Source organism: Dermochelys coriacea, chromosome 1 (genome assembly GCF_009764565.3).
Source record: "Dermochelys coriacea isolate rDerCor1 chromosome 1, rDerCor1.pri.v4, whole genome shotgun sequence".
In the NCBI taxonomy this organism is placed as follows: domain Eukaryota; kingdom Metazoa; phylum Chordata; order Testudines; family Dermochelyidae; genus Dermochelys; species Dermochelys coriacea.
The window spans coordinates 332,208,171-332,229,115 of record NC_050068.2 but is presented as its reverse complement, the minus strand read 5'-3'; the positions used below and the strand labels follow the sequence as shown (position 1 = coordinate 332,229,115).

The 20,945-nt window shown below is 40.8% G+C and overlaps 1 protein-coding gene across 1 annotated transcript in view; it reads left to right on the top strand.

Annotated features, from left to right (window-relative positions):
• The first annotated feature begins 320 nt into the window (after positions 1 to 320).
• The window catches only part of SEMA3C (semaphorin 3C), a 161,914-nt gene continuing 141,289 nt past the window's right edge, over positions 321 to 20,945 (top strand). The window contains exons 1-2 of the mRNA XM_038384679.2: positions 321 to 793; positions 4,058 to 4,198. Coding sequence (XP_038240607.1) covers positions 4,096 to 4,198 — 103 coding nt within the window. The 5' untranslated portion in view covers positions 321 to 793; positions 4,058 to 4,095. The remainder of the gene's footprint in view (positions 794 to 4,057; positions 4,199 to 20,945) is intronic.

The following is a 20,945-nucleotide window of genomic DNA, read 5'->3' as shown; positions in this document are numbered from 1 at the left end:
ATTTAATCTCTTTCTTCCACTCAAAAGCATTGTGCAGTTTCATATTTATGACCCAAGTGGGTCTGCCTGCTTTCTAAGTACTGTAGGAAACCCTCTCAACCCACCCAGCTAGACACTGACTCCTCTACAGCCTGTGAAGCAAACTGACAGGTTTCAGAGTAGCAGCCGTGTTAGTCTGTATTCGCAAAAAGAAAAGGAGGACTTGCGGCACCTTAGAGACTAACAAATTTATCTGAGCAGGTTGAAGCAAACTGATTCTGTGAGCTGGCATCTTTATGTTGCACAATCCAGGGCGGGATTACTTCACCTCTCTGTGTTTCTGCTCCTTTCCCTCTTGCTTTCTTTTTCGCTCTCCCTCTGCCTTTTCTTTCTGTCTCACTCTCTTCCATATGGGTGTGGCCTCTGCAATATTTATGAGATCTGCCGCTACTTGCTCAGCTAATGATGTATTCCAGCCTTGGGTTAGCTGCCTCTGTAAAGCGGTGGCTGGAGGGCAGTAGGACCAGAGTGAGTGGTGACTGTAATTGGAAACCAAAGCTTTCACCGTCATAGCTCAGCTACTTTCCATTCACTCTTAGGTGCTTAATTAAGGAACGAGGAGAAGAGTTCCCGGTGCCTGATAGCAATAAGGATTATTTTACAAAGAAACTGGGAGGACGTTTGCAACCACCAGGAGGAAAAGGTTTTCCACCATGAGCCAGGTTTGGAATGAAAGTGTTCTGGTCAAAGGAGTGGAGTCCATAAACTGATAGAAATTTGATGGCATTGCATTACTGATTCCTTCAGTAGCTAGGTAAGCACGATTGAAACTTCTCTTTCAGCACTGTCTTAGATGTGAAATGGGATTGTTGAATTTTTGCCACAGTTCATGGCAATGATGTTTTCCACAAGGGCATAATCCTTATTTTTCTTGCAGTGGATGAGTTGAGGAGCAGGGAGTAATTCTGGAATTCAGCCTTAAGCATATGACACCTGCACGGCGCTTTACAGTGAAGCTGTACACTACTTTTCTAAAGCAGTGGAGCATTTCTTTCAAAAAACAAAAAACTAAAAACAACCAGAAAAAGAACTCCACGTGAATGCAACGTCCCCTCTTTACTTTAACAAGTTTGTTACTCACACTGTGAAAATAGGAACACGCAGTGAGAAATGAAACTAGTTCTTGTGTCTGTGCTAAAGGGGAGCATTTGTAAGGTTTTAGTGCAGTTGCTTGCCGGTAAAGATCATGTGCTCGGGATACGTTGATTTTACTTACTGTCCTGACTTTCTAGAGATAAATACAGAACTGGGATTTTAGCCCAAACTGGGATTCTAAACTGAAATGAGTTTGTGTTCAATTGCCAAGGGGCCCTAAAATTCCTAAAATTCAACATATTTCCATTCTCTAACTCACATGTCAAAGAAGGCTGTAATAACAAAGCCCTGAAATACCTTTATGGCAGCAATATGCCTTTATTATACGTACCTAACAACAGGGCAAGGAGCGTGCAGTTTATTGTTTGGATCTTATATTGCCTATCACGTTTGTGTAACAGTGGAAATTTGCAATTCAAGCAGTGAAGTATAGCAGTATTTCACTCACAAAACTGATGCAATTAGATTTGGCTAAGAAGGTGGAAGGAGAAGGGAAAAAGTGGTGAAGGATTTTTATTTTTGACAGTTCCTCCCAATATGATTTAGCAGAACAGAAATAACCCTTTAGTTTCCTCCCTTTTCCTTCCCATCTGTATTGAAAAGAAGGCATAGTACTAATCCCATTGCATATGTTAAAATCACGTTTGGTATGATTGGCCATTTGTTTTGGCCCCACAAAGCAATCTTATCAGGGTTAATGGCATTTCTGTGATTGAAGAAGGTTAAGCAGAAGGCTATCCCATGGGCTAGTGGTAGGGTATTGAATTTAAAACTCACAAAGCAGTGTTAATATTGGAATTGGTGCAGCTTGTTTTAAAATTATTTTTGGCAAAGGCTATACAAGTATAATTGTACTAGTTAACGAACCCTTAAAAATTAACTGGGGCTGTTCCAAAATATGCTGTTTCCTTTTGTACTTCAGATCTGTATTTGGGAAATTGCCCGCATTAATGGTTTTGTCAGTTAGCAGAGAAACACCACAATACCTGATCTTGATGCATTAGTCAGCTCCAGATCAGCTGCAAGGGATCTGACTGCTGCAGAAACTCTCTCTCTCTCTCTCCGCTTTCCCCAGCTCCCAAGTTTAGTATGGAATTCTGGGGCAGATTGTAGCTCTTTTAAAAAAGATTTACAGTAAGTGAATATTGGATGACTGAGGCATGATAATGAAACACTGAGCCTTTCAACTCTGAGTCAACTGTGTGAATCCAATCCAAATTGGGACTGATCTGAAGCGGTCATTATCTGACAGCTGTTTACTGCCCTATATGAAACTAGTTGGAAGTTAGAGCCAGTTCTTTTAGGACAGATGTTAGTCTCACCAGAGAGGGCAAGGACTGAATGGACACAGATACAGAACTACTGTCTTCACCCTTAGAGGTGATCGTGCTGGAGTATATTTAAGGGGCAGTGTGGAGTAGTTTGCATTAGCATGGTCCAGGTAATATCAGTTCTCAGGGTAAACAAAAATTTTCAGTCTCTAATGTTCTTACTCTGTGATAATTCTTCGACACTAAGGGTCACATCCTGCAAGATGCTGAGTGCCCTCACCTCCCATTGAATCAGTGTAACCTCTTTATGATAGCACCCTCAGAAAGCACTGAATAGCATGCAGAAGAGGGGTTGTTCTTATTAAAAAGGTAGGCAGAAGTTGGTATATTAAGAATGGGGTTAGAAATCAGTCTATATGGAGTCTATTCAGAGAATAAACTTGGGAGCTAATTCCCCACTCCATTGCACCAGTTTTTTGCTGGTGTAAATCCATTGATATCAAAGGAGGTACACTGATGTAAAATGGGTGTAATTGAATCAAGGGGGAATCAGAGCCTAGTTGTGTGTGACCCTAGAAAGGTCCCTTAACCTCTCTGAAGCCTCCATTTCTGTATCTGTAAAATGGGGCTAGTTATACTTGCCTGTTTCTCAGGCTGTATTCATTAGCCTTTGGAAAGTGGTTTGCGATACACGAATGGGAGCTGTTGTAGAAGTGCTAAGTCTTAGTGGGAGGTTTTGTTTTATGGGCTCCCATTGGCTTCACTAGACTTTGGATCAGGCCCTATGTGAGCCACTTTGGAATTAGAAAACCAGCACATTTGTAGTATTCTTCCTTGAAAAACTACTCAGAAAGGTGAGTTCTATCAGATATGCAAATATACCCACCAGGGTTATGTGAAGGGAGTGAAGCAATGGATTGAACAGAGTATTTATATATCATATAGTATGAAGTATTCCCATTATAAAACACAGATCTGGGACTAAACTCCTTGAATGGGATTATCCTAAGCAACAGTTGACAAATGATAGATGTAAAGAGTGAGGGTGAAATCCTGGCTCTATTGAAGTCAATAGTAGTTTTGCCATTGACTTAATGAGACCAGTATTTCACTTTGTCTTTTTTTGTTGTTTCTTATATTCTAGAAAATACACTATGTAAAAAAATAAAACAAACAAACAAAAAAAAATAAAAAAGTCGAGGACTTTCTGGAGCAGGCCTGAAGTTTAAAAACTGTATTGATTAAACCTGATGTACAGTAAGGAGAGAGGTCTAAAAATATCAACCAGCTTTTATTCATGAAACATTATCTCCTGTCCTTGCTTTGCTCTGCCTTGACATTTAGCATAATTATTTTTCCAGCAGGTGGAATTGTCCTTATTGAAATAAACTGGGTCTAATCTTGCAGTCTTTACTCACCTAAAACTTTATATCTATGCATCCTAAGTAAAATGCTTACAGTTCTTTTAGTGCCAACACAGAACATATCCAGACAAAACATTTTCAGATTTTGAAAAGAAAAAGCAGAAGTGTCATATATTATAGCTTCAATCTGGCAAAGTTCTCTGACACCTACTGTTCTGTACTGTTGATTTTGGTGCACACAATTTATATAATGTAAAATTAGTAATGGGCTCTTTTTTCTCCTTTTAGGTTTTATTTCTTGGATATTAAGTTGCACATCTGAAGATATGGCATTTCTAGCAGTCCACATGTTGATTGGGATGTTTATTTACTCTAGCACTGTAAAAGGATCTTCACAGCCTCAGGCCAGAGTGTTCTTAACATTCAATGGTAAGAAAGCAGATAAACATTCCTAAGCAAATGTTATTGTAGAACATTTTCTTCTTTCCATTCAATCCAATAACTGAGTAATAAACAAGGTGATGGCTTCTAAATGCGTGTCCACATAATTGTTGTTTTTTTAAATTATTTGTATACTGTAGTGCCTAAGAGCCCAATGCTGAGGTTAACTCTTACACAGAGTTTAGCAGTAATTACAGGCACAAATAAATGGAATTTATTTTATTTTTTTCTTTTCTTTTTAAAGGTGTAATTATGGCTTAGGCAAATTTAATGCATGTATTCCTTTCCTTAATTTTTTGTATTTTTAAAGGTAATTATTACAGTGCAGATTGCGATGTATAAAGTGCCTGGCCAACAATTGCAAAAGAGATCAGTGATTTTGGTTGTCTCCATATTTTGGTGCCCATCTAGAAACACCTTTAAAGAGATTAGATTTTCCGAAAAGGCTGAGGACTCACCGTCTGAAAATCAGGCCTTTTTAAGGGATCTTAATTTGAGCATTAAAAAATCACCTGTCATTTTGTACACTTGGTTTTGTGTGTACGGTATATAGACCAAGTAGTGGGTATGCATATGAATTTTAAGTTCACATGGGGTCAAATTACTGATGCCCATATATTTTAAACAGGCTATTAAAATGCTTGTTTTCAAAATGCATGCTCAGTTCACTTCTAAAACTTCCTTCGTTTAAAATGCTGAGTGGTACTTTGTCATAATAGGGACGTAAATGTTTTAAAACTCTGCATTTAATTGCAAAATCGGACCTCCTTGCATGCTGGCTGTTAGCATTTATGGTGGTGATTCCATGTGTTATTGTAGTAATTTTTTCCCCTCTGTGTATTTGCATGAGAATTTCCTAGAGGTTTTGACAAATGCTGTGCTTAAATGAAAAGACTTGAATACTGCAAAATATGCTTTGAATTGATGTTTTCTGCATATGCTGTTTCCAGGGCTGGAATGGAAATTTGTGAGATTACACATTTCATGAAATTTAGAAGGAATTCAATCCTCAGGCCAAGCCATTTTGCCAGACTTATCTGTCAGCCCATACTGCTCCGGTTCCAAACCACTTGCAAGTGTGACTAAGTCATCTAGCCCATAGTAAAGAAATACAAGAAGAATAAGTGGGAAAGGCCACTCAGCCAGTCAGGAGCTATTTGCGTTTTTGTGACTGACCCCATTTATTCTATTATTGCTTCAATCACCCAAATGTCTGGAAAGCGGTTGCACTTGCTTTATTATTCTTTGTCTGAAACTGTGAGCCCAGTCGCCTCTCCAGATATGTGCCCTCTGGGCATATCAATTCAATTGAATTAATATTAGTAACTATTTGGCACTTAATATTCAGATCCCTCACCCTTATACAGATGCTGGCCTTTGGCCTGTCTTTGAATCACATGGAGCAGCTCCTGCCTGCACTGGGGCAGTTTTGCACTGTTCTCCTGGTGCATGGCTGCCCTGAAGCTGGCAGGTCTTGACACTTGAAAATTTCTGCCCCCATACAGGGAAAACCTTGGGTAGCATAGAGTCACCTTAATGATTCCTACACCGCTCTACCACCAGGACTTTGGTGTAGTGGGTATGGCATGGAGAAAATGGGTGTGACCAGGGTGTCTCTAGTATAAGTTAAAGCAGCCTCAAAGTGGTTGTAAGTTGCTCCCTGGGATCAACCTGGTGACCTCAATGCCTGTTAATGGGCTGCCTAGTGACTGTAAGCCTCTCCTCGCTTCTAGGCAATGATAAATGCACAAGGGATTGATCAAAGGATCTGTTTTCTTTGTTTTTATATTTCCCTTCGTTATTTCACGGGAGGTGGGGAAGTAGGTCTATCAGGATTCTCCACCCCACTCTCTATTTTTTCCACTGGCCCAAAGATTCCACATGATGGTAACCCTATTTCTGGTGGCAGAATTCCCCCCAAACTGGTAATATCAGGAGAAGCACATGGTAAAATATTAAGTATAACGAATGTCTTTTCCATCTCTAATAGTCCTAATTCCATCCTGGAAAAACAGAGTGTAGAGGTAAATTCTGCACTTAATAGGTCATTTCCACTTCTAATTTCCATGATTCTGAGATTTTCAGGGTGGCAGCTCCAGATGTCAGGGAAGGTATTATTGGAAAGAAGCCCACCCAAAGAGGAATGATTGCAAAGTATTGTACATTGTACAGTAATAGGTGCTGAACATGATGGCCCAGATCCCCTGTGAGTGTAAATTGGCACTGGCGTTAAGTTAACTGTTTTGGTGCTGAGACGCAGTGGCCACCTGGAAGAGCAAAGGATGTTTAAGCTTTGAGTCAGTATTCCTCACAACTGAGTCTAACCTCCCAGGCTGTCAAAATTTAGCAAACTCTGACCCTAGGCTCAGCCTGGACAAAGGCAAAGTCTGTTATGAGTGTGTGGTCCTGCTCTAGCCAGAGCCGTAACAGGCTTATACAAACCAGACCACGCTATTTTTCACATTAAATAGCACAGAAAATAACCTAGCTGTCTCTAATTTGAGAAAAACTGAATACGGTGTCTTAGTCTGAATAAAAATAAAAGGAGTACTTGTGGCATTTTAGAGACTAACAAATTTATTTGAGCATAAGCTTTCGTGAGCTACAACCCACTTCATCAGATGCATTCAGTGGAAAATACACTGGAGAGATTTATATACACAGAGAACATGAAACAATGGGTGTTACCATACACACTGTAAGGAGAGTGATCAGGTAAGGTAAGCTATTACCAACAGGAGAGCGGGGGGGGAGAGGGGGGAACCTTTTGTAGTGATAATCAAGGTGGGCCATTTCCAGCAGTTGACAAGAATGTCTGAGGAACAGTGGGGAGGGGGCGGGGGGGATCATGGGGAAATAGTTTTACTTTGTGTAATGCCCCATCCACTCCCAGTCTTTATTCAAGCCTAAGTTAATTCTATCCAGTTTGAAAATTAATTCCAATTCAGCAGTCTCTCGTTGGAGTCTGTTTCTGAAGTATTTTTATTGAAGCATTGACACTTTTAGGTCTGTAATCAAGTGACCAAAGAGATTGAAGTGTCTTCCAACTGGTTTTTGAATATTATAATTCTTGACATCTGATTTGTGTCCATTTATTCTTTTACGTAGAGACTGTCCAGTTTGGCCAATGTACATGGCAGAGGGGCATTGCTGGCACATGATGGCATATGTCACATTGGTAGATGTGCAGGTGAACGAGCCTCTGATAGTGTGGCTGATGTGATTAGGCTCTATGATGGTGTTCCCTGAATAGATATGTGGACACAGTTGGCTTTGTTGCAAGGATAGGTTCCTGGGTTAGTGGTTCTGTTGTGTGGTGTGTGGGTGCTGGTGAGTATTTGCTTCAGGTTGCGGGACTGTCTGTAAGGAAGGAATGGCCTGTCTGCCAAGATCTGTGAGAGCGATCGGTCGTCTTTCAGGATAGGTTGTAGATCCTTGATGATGCGTTGGAGAGGTTTTAGTTGGGGGCTGTATGTGATGGCCAGTGCTGTTCTGTTATTTTCTTTGTTGGGCCTGTCCTGTAGTAGGTGACTTCTGGGTACTCTTCTGGCTCTGTCATTCTGTTTCTTCACTTCATCAGGTGGGTGTTGTACCTGTTAGAACGATTGATAGAGATCTTGTAGGTGTTTGTCTCTGTCTGAGGGGTTGGAGCAAATGTGGTTGTATCGTAGAGGTTGGCTGTAGACAATAGATCGTGTGGTGTGGTCTGGATGAAAGCCGGAGGCATGTAGGTAGGAATAGCAGTCCATAGGTTCGGTATAGGGTGGCGTTTATGTGACCATCGCTTATAGCACCGTAGTGTCCAGGAAGTGGATCTCTTGTGTGGACTGGTCCAGGCTGAGGTTGATGGTGGGATGGAAATTGTTGAAATTATGGTGGAATTCCTCAAGGGCTTCTTTTCCATGGGTCCAGATGATGAAGATGTCATCAGTTTAGTTCACGTAGAGTAGGGGCATTAGGGGACAAGAGCTGAGGAAGTGCTGATCTAAGTCAGCCATAAAAATGTTGGCATACTGTGGGGCCATGTGGGTACCCATAGCAGTGCTGCTGATTTGAAGGTATACATTGTCCCCAAATGTGAAATAGTTATGGGTCAGGACAAAGTCACAAAGTTCAGCCACCAGCTTTGCTGTGACATTATCGAGGATACTGTTCCTGACAGCTTGTAGTCCATCTTTGTGTGGAACGTTGGTGTAGAGGGCTTCTGTGGCTAGGATGGTGTTTTTAGGAAGATCACCGATGGATAGTAGATTCCTCAAAAAGTCAGTGGTGTCTCGAAGATAGCTGGGAGTGCTGGTAGCGTAGGGCCTGAGGAGGGAGTTTAAATAGCCAGATAATCCTGCTGTCAGGGTGCCAATGCCTGAGATGACAGGGCGTCCAGGATTTCCAGGTTTATGGATCTTGGGTAGCAGATAGAATACCTCTAGTTGGGGTTCCAGGGGTAAGTCTGTGCAGATTTGTTCTTGTGCTTTTTCAGGGAGTTTCTTGAGCAAATGGTGTAGTTTCTTTTGGTAACCCACAGTGGGATCAGAGGATAACGGCTCGTAGAAAGTGGTGTTGGAGAGCTGCCTTCCAGCCTCTTGTTCATATTCCGACCTATTCATGATGACGACAGCACCTCCTTTGTCAGCCTTTTTGATTATGATGTCAGAGTTGTTTCTGAGTCTGTGGATGGCATTGTGTTCTGCACGGCTGAGGTTATGGGGCAAGTGATGCTGCTTTTCCACAATTTCAGCCCCTGCACGTCGGCGGAAGCACTCTATGTAGAAGTCCAGTCTGTTGTTTCGACCTTCGGGGGAGTCCACCCAGAATCCTTCTTTTTGTAGTCTTGGTAGGAAGGTCTCTGTGGGTTAGTATGTTCTTCAGAGGTGTGTTGGAAATATTCCTTGAGTCGGAGACATTGAAAATAGGATTCTAGGTCACCACAGAACTGTATCATGTTCGTGGGGGTGGAGGGGCAGAAGGAGAGGCCAGTTAGGACAGATTCTTCTGCTGGGCTAAGAGTATAGTTGGATAGATTAACAATATTGCTGGGTTTTGACCAGGAGCTTCCACTTTTTACAGATCTAAACTGGATGAGCTAGCAAGCAGAGGAGGAATGGTCCTGCAGTTTAGGTGTTAGCCTGAGACTCAGAAGAGCTGAGTTGAAGTGAGCTGTAGCTCACGAAAGCTTATGCTCTAATAAATTTGTTAGTCTCTAAGGTGCCACAAGTATTCCTTTTCTTTTTGCGAATACAGACTAACACGGCTGCTACTCTGATTCCCTGGTTTGCCACAGTTGTCCTGCATGACCTGGAGCAAATCACTTAGTCTCTCTGTGCCTCAGCTGCCCATCTGCAAAGGGGGTGGGGATAATAGTACTTCTACTAATAGTACCTCAGGGGTGGTGTGAGGATAGGGTGACCAGATGTCCCGATTTTATAGGGACAGTCCCGATTTGTGGGTCTTTTTCTTATATAGTCTCCTATTACCCCACTCCCCCATCCCGATTTTTCACACTTGCTGTCTGGTCAGCCTCTGTGAGGATAAATACATTAAAAGATTGTGAGGTACTCAGATGCTATGGTAAATGCAAGCCCTATTAGATAGATATGGGGGTCAAACCCTCTTTTTGCCAGCACTGCCTACTTTTGGTACTGCCCCTCCCTTCCATAATTGGAGTTAGATCTGTTTTATTCCACCGCAACCCATTCTTTTGGTGAAGTGCCCATCCACAAGGGGTTCTGCCACCATTCAGGCCCTGATGAATTTAGCACAATTTTTGTAGAATAATGAATATTGCCATATCTTTGCTTTGGGCCAGATTCTACTACTCTTATATAAATAGTCCCTTACCCCAGATTGCTATTGAGTGTGAATAACAGTGACAGTCTCTATCCCTCAGAGAAGTCGTAATCATGGGAGCTCCCAAGCCTCACAAGGCTGTGCTGTGACTGTGTTTAAATGGACTGATCTAATAATTTCCTCTCAGTGCCTCAGCTATTAGCCATATTTATGGATTTCCTCTGAATCTGCTCTGAGTTTTGCACATCAAAATGTCAAGCCTAGAGCAATTTTTTTTGTTTTTCAATAGAGTATAAGTTTTGAATTCCTTGCTTTTTAACAACTCTTTATGAGTCTCTGAAGTAAACAATTATATAAAAAAATTATACATATATATGTAATATATTCAACATCATCTGAAGCAGTGAGTGGTAAGCTCTTCTTGTAAAATGAAAACAGTAAGTTTATTTTTTATTAAGTTTGCTTTCCAGATGGTCAGAAGAGCTTTGGGATGTGAAAAGGGATTTCTTAGCTTGCTGTGTTTGACAGGAAAATTGCCCGATCTACAGTACAATGGGACCACTATTATGCACTATTCTGACAGAAAAAGGTGAAATGTGATGCTGTTTACTCTTCAAATGTGACAATGCTGCCTTTCAGCTTTAGTGTACTTCCAAGTCCATCCTCTTTAATAATAATCTCTTTACCAGAAGATACTGCATGTAAAAATTATTGATTTTTGGTAGAATGATTTTCACTTTAAAAAAAATGCATATTATGAAAATTTAACTATTTTTATCAGCCCCTATGGTTTAAACATAATGAAATTAGGCAACAATGACCAGTCAAGTCGTTCCTCTTAACTCAGGATGCCTGTGCGAGATTGTTGATGTTTTGGATTGGATTCGTGTCTCGCTATTATTATAGCAGTACATACAGGAATAAGAAGGAAAGGGGGTGGCGGGAGAAGAGAGAATGTAATCAGGAGGAAAAAAAGAGTGATGCATTTTAAAGCTGACCTGATCTTTCAGGAACAAGTCCCTTTATGTTCAAATAACAGCATTTGACATAGGGGAATCCAGTCAGCAACTTGACCCATTCCGTTTTTCATCAGGAAAGATGGAGATCTGAAATGACTGAATCATTAGTTGCTTTCATTCCTTGTCATGCTTTGAATCAAGAAGGAAATGTAATTAAAAGTAAGCCACTTTAATATCTTGAGGGTCTGATGAGTTTTGCAATTAATTTCAATGGGAGCAGGATTACACCCTTAATTTCTATTTTTGAAATCAAGAATATGTTCCCCTTTCTATTTAAAATAGAGTTTGTGACTCATTTGCTATTGTTAAATGTTTATTTGATATTCGTGTGGAATTTACCATTGTATGTGCCTTAAAATGCCTTAAAAATTCCAATTTCCTGCATACATTATGCCTGATTTTCTTTTGCCTTTCATGTTGTACCCTCATTTAAATCTGTACAAAGTGAAGTCACCTTAGAATCGAACCATTCACTTTACATGGGTATAAGTGACTAGACAAGGCATAAATCCATGGAGAATCAGGCTCAGGAATCCACTAATCTGGCGTGGCAGTTTTATCATCACCTCATTGTCCTGTTAGCTGTAGTGGCCAGATCCTCTGCTTCATTGCTTTTGCGCTCAGCAGAGCTGAGAAGAGGAAGGGGGAGGAGGGAAGGAAGGTATCTTTAAGATCCTCTAATTCTGGGGTTGTGAGGGTGTGTGTGGGGGGTGGGGGAGGGATAAGCCACCCCAGGATATATTAGAGCATTCTAAATCTATACAATTTAGCAAAAGATGAATACTATCTATAATTACCTCATGGACTATTGAGACCAACCCCGGCTGTTTCTGATTCCACCAACGTATACTCTTGTGCATACACATTCCTCAGTGCTACTACAGAGGTAGGAACATGAGGTTTTGGGGCTCAATCCTACAGTCCTTCCATGGATAAAGCTCTTCTTGAAGCCAGGGGAGTCTTGTCCAAGTAAGAGATGTGGGATCAGGCCCCAGGGTAGCGCAAAGTTTGCTTTGGTTTCAATTTACATATAGCTATAATTCAAGTGTGGAGTTTCATGTGCTCCCAAACCATGAGTGCTGCATTGTTCTGAAGCAGTGCAATGCTGTTCCAGATAGTTTTTGAGCCTTAGACCTTTGAAGCAAACTGTTTTCACTTTGAATTCATATTGGAATGCCCAGACCAGGTGAATTTCACAGGTTTCAGGTTTTGCTGTGCACATTTCACACAGCCATGTATCTAACACCAGAGTCAAATAGAAGTTTCCCAGGTAGATCTCCCACTGTCTTCACTGGAAATGCCACATAAGTAATGGAACAGGTCTAAGTTTGTTCAAGTTTACAGACAGCTATGTCTCTCCACGAGGCTTAAAACTTATTAGAACAAGTAAACAACTTCAACTAACTTAATTAATAGTAATTAAAAAGCATAAAATGTCACTAGAGCAGCAGCAGCACTTTTTCAACAGTCAACATATTTTAAAAGATTTAATATAACCCCTGTGGTTGCCCTCCAGGAGAAATAAAGAAACTGAGAACCGCTTTCTTTTAGCTTTTGAGCAACAGCAATACAGCTTGTTTTCAAACAATCCCTCATTGTAATGCTAATGTTAACCACACTTAATAAAAAGTTCATTTATTATTTGGGCTACTTTGTGGTGTTGACAGTCCAAGTAGTCAATAGTTTTGTGGTCAAATAGTTGATGAGCTCTTTGGTGTTGTTCATGTAATGAAAGCTACTTCCAAATGGAAGCGACCGTTGTAGGGTAAAACACTACTTATAAAACCCCCAAAGACCTATCAATCTGAGATTTTATTTCTCTTTTGAATGCAGAACTCATCAAGCTTCTCTCAGATTTTATCATAGCATCATTGTATTCTGGGAATCCTGGGATACATTTTTTAAACTAACTAGTAGTTTTCTGTTCCCAACTTTAGGGAAGCCCCATTTCCATCCACACATAAATCAGTATGACTTGGGTCAGCAAGCGCTCAGGACCTAGGTCCCAGGATCCTGCTGGGGGCAAGAGTCCAAGCCCAAGTCCTGAAGTGACTCAGGTCCAAACCCTGTCATGTTGCAGTATATCGGATGCAGGTCAAGCCACAGTCTTGAGTCAGAAGGTTGGTGTAGTGCCATATGGATGCATCTGCACAGCTGTAAAACCCGGGTCCAGCAACTATAAACCCAGGTTCACAGTGCTATGCGACACTCAAGCAAAACCTTGGAAACACTAAGTTGACAAGCCCAGGTCGCGCAGACTTGAGCTTAGTAGACATACCCGGAGTGGCCTAATTTTTAGAAAGTGCTGTACACCCACCCTCTGAAAATCAGGCCCCTTTATCTCAAACTGAACACCTAAAATCCCAAGTCACTTTTGAAAATTTGGGACCACAGTCTATAAAGTTCAACATTACACTTCATTTTTTTAAAATAGAGAAGTAGGTATCCTTGCCTCTGATGGAAGTAACAGCCAAATAGTCTGATTGTATTAAAGTCCATACATCTAAATTACAAAGACAAAGTTGTATTTGTTTTTTTAAAATTGTATTAGCCATTCAGAAGCAAACAGGCCACCTCTGTGTGTAAAAAATATGTTTATTTTTAAGTGGGTTCATTTAGCTTGCTGTTTTGTTAAAACTGTGCTGTGCCAATGTGGACATAATGCAGGTAATGTTACATCTACATAATTAATTGAAATATTTAAACTGGGCGCATATGGATTTTTTTTAAATCCTCCTATAAGAAGCATTAAAGGAAGTGCTGTGTCATGTGAAAAGCCCAGTGTTCTTTGGAAGTCCTCCACCTGCAGAGCTCTCATTGATAAGTAACTAGTCTTCTCTCACCAGTCCTTATTTTATAGCACAGTCATTCAGTTGACTGCAGTGGAATGACTTTTGACAGTGCATGTCAGAGGATACTCAGACTTGCTTTCCCAAGGTGATGTGTGGGGTGAATTATGAACTTCAGCTATGAAAACTAATCATACAGTGAAGTCAGGGGGATTGGCAAGGTGAAACAAGGTTTTGTCTGGTCTGTCACCAGTGAATCTCTAAAGCCATTAGTGGAAATTATGAGTAATAAATGACTGCAAAAGATGGAAGATGATGGAGAATCAAGCCCAAAATCTGGTAAAATGTTTGCTAATTCAGTCCTTTTCTTTGTTGAATTCACAAATTAATTTACTCATCAGAGTGCTAAGAGCTCTATTTCTTTCACTCCATCACAGTAACAATATATTCTAACAGAGAGGGGCTGTGTCCCTTAACTTTCTCCCTTTCTCAGTCTTTGGAGATTTGGATGAGTGGACGCTGGCTCTAAACTACCTCCGGTGTTGACTTTGGTTTAGCAAAAGCCAAGCCGGTCTGAGCTTGCTTTGACAAACTCTCCCTATTTTAATCCACTCTAGTTGTCACAGAAGAAATGGAATGGTCAATCCCATTATTCCCTTGCTTCAATTGTGCCTTCTGTTTCCTGTTCCAGGCCAAACACTGCAGTCCCTACTCAGGCAGAGATCATATTGATAACAGTGTACAATGCATCTTCTGTTACTTTAAAAAAAAATTACAAATAGTGAAAGGCATTGACCTGCCTAATATCCTAACATGAATTATATGAATATCAGTAACAAGAGCTGCACCATAGGCTATTTTCTACAAAACAGTATACATACTAAAGAGTTCACAGTGCACTTTGATATATGATGCTTCAGAAGCCTGTCCGTGTGTGTGTGTGTGTGTGTGTCGGAGATTATTACTGACATGTGACACACAAAAATTTCTCATTTTTATTGGAAGGTGTTGAGTGAGCTCCTTCAGTAAATAAGCGAATGGATTAGATGTTATGCTCTTCTCATTTGGACTGGTTATTTCTTTCTTCAGCATGGATGCTTTGATCTTTTCAATGTAGGTTTCTATTTGACTCCATCAACACTCCTTTATAGAGGACTAGGCATTCCTGCCACCCCCCCGCCTTTTTTTCTTTTTAACCTAAGAAGCTTTAGTACTAAGGACACAATTTGCTGGTGCATTCTATGCCATTCTGGTAAATGTTACATTTATACAGTGATGTTTCTTTCCTAAGGATCCCAATGCATGTGGCATACTTATGAAATCCTTTCATGCACCACTGACAATATAATTGTTTGGGGGATAGAACGCCTGCTCACTAATGTGATTTTCATGAGTCACTTGTTAAAATCCTGCTACCAAACTGATGGGAGGATTGGGAGTAACTGCACTGCCTCTTCATGGGAATCGCTCCTTCTATGGATATGGCTACATCACCCCTGATATTCATGTTTTTTCCCCAGAGGGTCATAAAAATACTTCGGGAGAGAAAATCTTTTGCCTTTAAAATAAACCAGATTTTGCCTTTAGAATGGACCCAACTTTTTATTCTGTATTTGTACAGCACCTAGCACAATGGGTCCTGGTCCATGACTAGGGCTCCTAGGCACTATGGTAATACAATTAATGATCTCAGAAGTGGATATCACTGGGGTCCTTACAAAATCTCCGCTCCCTCTCATTTCAAAGTACACAAGTTGACCACTGAGCTCTAGTGAGGATATTTTCAGGAATATAGGATACATATTTTCTACCTACAGAGTTAATATAAGTATATTTGCCAAGCTATGTAATCCTTTTAATTATATATAGAGATGTGCCAGAAATTTGTTTAAATGGGAGAATGAATAAATAAAAGTCCCAGTATTTCACACCTCCTATCTACATGGCAGCCTGGTACATGAAGTTTATCACGCTCTAAAGGGGAACATTTTTCTGGGAGCTCCCTCTTAAAATATACTGGCAGCACATCACTTCAGCAACTGTTCACCAGTGCAGCCACAGTAAATTCATATAAGGGATGAAAAGAAATACAACATCTATTTGAAACTGTAGATGCCATTTAGGTAAGCATTCTGGGCCCAAAACTGTTGGGTGCTGAGTACTTCCTGAGAGGGTGTGAGCACCCTCAACTTGACAGGAGTTCAGGGCATTCAGCATACTGCAGCAGTTTTTCAGCACCTCATAGGACTGAGCTCTTAGTACTCTCTCAAAATAGATTTTGGCCAGGACATCAGGACATGACACCCCTATGCTTGTGCTAAGTGCCATGTGATTTTTTTCAATGACCACAGTAATCTTGGGGAGGGACGATGGGGTAATTTTTTTACTATATGAAGTATTTATTCCCAGTGCAAATGTCAAGAACCAGTATGGTTGCATGTAATATAACATTTAGCAGTTGTTTGGGACTTCACACACAGACTTTTAAGCTGTCCTATTTAATTTAGTTAGCTACTGCTGGGATAAATGATTACCTCACTAAAATTACCTTCTAGCATGTTCGTTGTCAAGTTGCTTAATGGAAGAATTTTGTCTTAAATTGGATTTTCTACAAAATTAATAGCCAAGAGGAAGTTGGATCCAAATTCTTTCATTAAAGGCATTGCTTTCACCCATTAAAAGGGTCAGACTTACACTCTGAAATGTGGAATAAGGACTTTATAGTCATACAGTAAATGTAAATGTGTCAGATCAACATTCACATTCATCTGTGCTTTCTATTAATCTACTTTTACTCTTCCCTTTGCAGTTCTAAAGTTTCCTTTTTGCCTTAAGATCATTTATTTCATATTCCAGCAGCTCTAAACAGTCTTCTACGTCCTTTAATAATAAGTTTAATAAGTGGCTTTCCTGACCTCCTTTCTCTGAGGCCTTTTAAACTCCCATTGTCCTTCCCAATTTCTTAGTGAAAAATGTTTATTATAGCCTCAGCTTTCACAAGTAGCATGTCATGCAGAATAAATAGATTTATGGAAATTCAGCTTGGCAAATATGTTGCTTCTTTGAACAGCTGCATAAATCATTCTGTAACCCTTTATGGCCCAGTTTAAATTAGCTGATGAAGTGGATATACAAGGCAAAGGGGGTATGTTATATGAGGCAGCTGTTTGACCACTATATCACTTCAAGAAATGATGGTCAGGGTTGGTGAGGAGCATTTTTTTCCTACCTCTTAACATACCAGAGCAAGGCTGCCAAAATCTATACAGAAGGAGAAGAAAATAAATTGGAAGGCAGATAATTGAATGTGTCTGCAAAATTTAGATAGCAAATCAAATGATGGGATAAATGTGCTGGGAAACCTCCTACAACCTCAGTTACTAGAGATGGAAAAAGTCAAATGCATATGGAAAACATGCTCAGCTTTAATTCCTCCATGTAGATGTGTGATTCATATTGGACGTGGATGTGATTTGGTTTGATCCCAAAGTGTTTTAGAAAGTACGGGCCTGACTTGTGTTTGGAACTGCCAGTGATGGCAATAGGAGCACTCAGCTCAGATGATTTACAAGATTGGATTCTGGACCTGCCCAGGAATCACCTGGCCTGACACTGAAGCACAGCCACCTCTGGAGTGAAGTACAGCTATATTTTTAACAGCATATAACACCACCACATGCGATTTGGGGACAGGAAATGGAGATGAATACTGTATTCTACTGAACTGCTGAGGAAATTTGAGGAGGTAGAATGTACTTACCCAAGAATTTCACCTGATTCCAAAAGCGAGACTGATGTGCCCTTGTGAAAAGTGCCATCTTAACTAACCTTAGGAGATCTAGACCTCAGTTTGATGCCTTATCAAAAAGATGGCACTGCCTCCCAACACCAGTATTCACCCAATCTAAATAAGATGAAGAGCTTAACCTTACTAAATTACCAGTGCTGTTTCCTATAGCACCCTGAAAATATGATCAACCTCTGTGTTACTGTTTAGCTTAAACACCTGAAAATGGAAGAAATTGAGACTTCTATGAGAATATTGCCTTTAGAACACTTGCATGGTAAAAGGAACCCTTCCAGTTTTTAAAAGTTCCTCCTCATTCTGCTGTTGCATTCACTCAAACCTACAGAATCCCTATCATTTCAGTTTTGTGAGAGGGCTTTGAGGGAACACAGTAATATGCCGAGTATTCTTAGAAGTCAGACTAGTAAAATGGAATAAAACAATGTAAGTATTGTCATCCTCCAAAATGGCATTTTCCGTTTCATTAGTAAGAACCAATTAAGATTTTCTAAAAGAAAAGGCTGGCATTTCTTTAAAAGTTACATTTTGAGGTCTGATAGGGTTTAGTTGGAATGGAGAGTTGATCCTGGGCTTAGATTTTTTTGGTGGGTTTAATGCGAGTACATCTGGAATTTTTAAAGCTCTTTCTGTTAAAAACCTCACTTCCTGCCACAGTTCAGAATAACTGTATCAGCTGCACTATTTCCTTAATGTACATTACCTACAGCAAAGAGAAAAGGGGCTAAAAATTCAGGAGTTTTGTTGTACTTTGTATTCAGGATATTTATATGGATTTAGGCAAAGGAATTATGCTTGACTATGCAGTATGAAGCTGTGTTTGTCTGGAGACCCAGCATGTCTCGATATCCGTATCCCCATCCCCAAATTACAGCAGCATTTGCCACATGCACATGAACTGTTTACTATACCAAGAGACTATGACCATTGCTCTTGCTATGGATCTTTGGGAAAATAGGACCACAACTTTTAAAGCACCATAGCACGTTAGAAGCACAAATCTCCTGAGTTTCATTTCCTAACACACTTTTGGAACTTTACTCCTAGGTAACTACATTTAGGTACCTAAATCCATATTTAGGCACATATAGCCAGATTTTTAAAGCTCAAGGACTCTGTGCCTAAACTGGTAGATAAGCGTGTAGGAAATTTTCAAAAGTAATTTTAAGCTTGTCTAATCTTCAAATGCTGTCAGTTATAAGCAGAGATACTGGGGGGCTGTGGTCGGAAGCAAAGCAGGCCAAGGACTATTTCTTGTGTACGTACATAGGATATTCACAGGAGTTTATGGAGGAAGTTTGTGCCAGATGAGTCAGTATTGAAGTAGTTTGGTGGCCCTCTGGCTTCTTTGCATGTATTTTGCAGTCAGGTTGCATAGAATCTAAGGCCAGAAGGGATCATTAGATCATGTAGGCTGCTCTCTTTACTTTGCATCTGATTTATTTGCAAACGTAGGAATTTGGCCAGAGATAATTCCTTAATTCACATTTACTGCTTAAAAGTGATACGTTCCATCACACATTCTCAAGATAGCTTTGCCAAAGCATTTTCTTATGGAAGACCTAGAGCAAGGACTCCAAATATTTCCTCTGAGATCCAGTAATGCTGCATCATGGTGAGACCCCATCCATTATTATATGCCTGGTCTTAACTGAAGAGTTATAATAGATGTTGGGGCCAAACATGCAATGGTGATTGCTAGGCAGGCCTAAATCTGACACACTGTATGGTTTCCTGCAGACCACCAATGCTGACAGAGAGACACTCTGCTTACCATTCTCTTTGCCAGCATTAGTGTTACCCCATCACAAGATAGAGTTCATCCATACGTTTTAATGAAGTCCTGCAAAATATGCATTTGCACTGTTTAAAAGAATAAGCCCTGGTGTCTTCACCACTTGAGAAAAGGAGTGTCATATCAGTTCAGTAACAAAGTCAGCCACTGTCAGGGAATACGAGTGCTCGTCGGGAAGACTGGATCAGGGAACACAATTCTTCCACCAAAAGACCACAGTCATCAGAGGCAGGATTGATGATGTCCATTTGAAATGAGCCACCAGCAATTATGAAGAAGAGTCACTTTTAACCTCAATTCTTCACATACTCTCATGGGTGCAGTTGGGGTGGGGGGTGGCAGGGAGGAGGTCCCCGCCCCAGCTGCAAGCCTCAGGCAGGTGCAGAATTTGCCCACACCCCCTTTGGCCTGACTGGAGCTGCCCCCTTCCCTAATATAGAAGTCAAATTATTCCTATGCTTACCCTGAAGAGGAAGAGCTCCCAGTTCCATTAGAAAAACTGAGTGGGGCTTGCAATGGACCTGTCCAGAGATACAGTTTGATTTCTATTTTTTAACTGGACTTTATACAGTGACTGTGGGGGTGGTACCTTCTGGGAATTCCCTTTTGTGTCAGGGGGACACATTGACACCATGTTGGGATAATGGCCTGGATGCGTTTGGGGAAGGCTTTCTAAGCTCTTCTGCAGAAAGCTCCCCCTCAGATCAGTTTGAGTATGGGAGAGAACTTCTCCTGTCAGCTAATCATGAGATTGAGCATGACCTCTAATGGCAACATGAAGGGTAAATAAGGAGAGGAGCCAATATTTATCATTTCATCTGCTTATTCTTTCTTTCATTTCTGTGATTGCCCCCTCCCATGAGCCCAGTAACTGACAGGCTCAACTTGAAGAGGGCGCACATTTCTTGGCTTACAACTGAATTCTTACGAGACAGAGAAGCAGGCTATGTAACTTCTTTCTCTGAAAGGTTCTGACTAGCAAAGAACATTTACTGCTCTGGAGAGAGTAGGAATGTGGGGTTACAGTCACTGAAAGGAGTCCTGTGGTGACTACCCTAATCATGGATAGTATGAATAAATAAGGGGCAATGGGAGCATTAAGGCCCCAACAGAGGCAGTTTAAATGAAGTCACTGAGCTGTGCTTGTCCTCCCGTTAGTATTATATAGCACACATGGCCATGATGCTGTGACTTCTCAGGGGAACCCAGGGTTATGAGGCATCTCGCTACCACCTGCCCTTAATGTGAGGAAGCCTCGCCTGAGCCTGCCATGGGTCAGCTTTCCAACTTACTGGCCTTGGGCAAACATAAGCTCTCCCCTCTAGGCCTCACAGGCCCTGCTGTCACTCTTCAGGTTAGTGATTGGCACACTCCAGCCCTCAAGCATCTCCCTGGAGTGTCCAGCTCCTGCTCCACTGGACGCTCGCAGTATTCACCGCTCTGCTGCTTCCAAAGAAGTGGTACGACCAGCTTATCAGTTCCACCTCATAGCAGTTTGATTTGTTCATATCTACATCAAATATGCTTATTTCACAAAACAGAA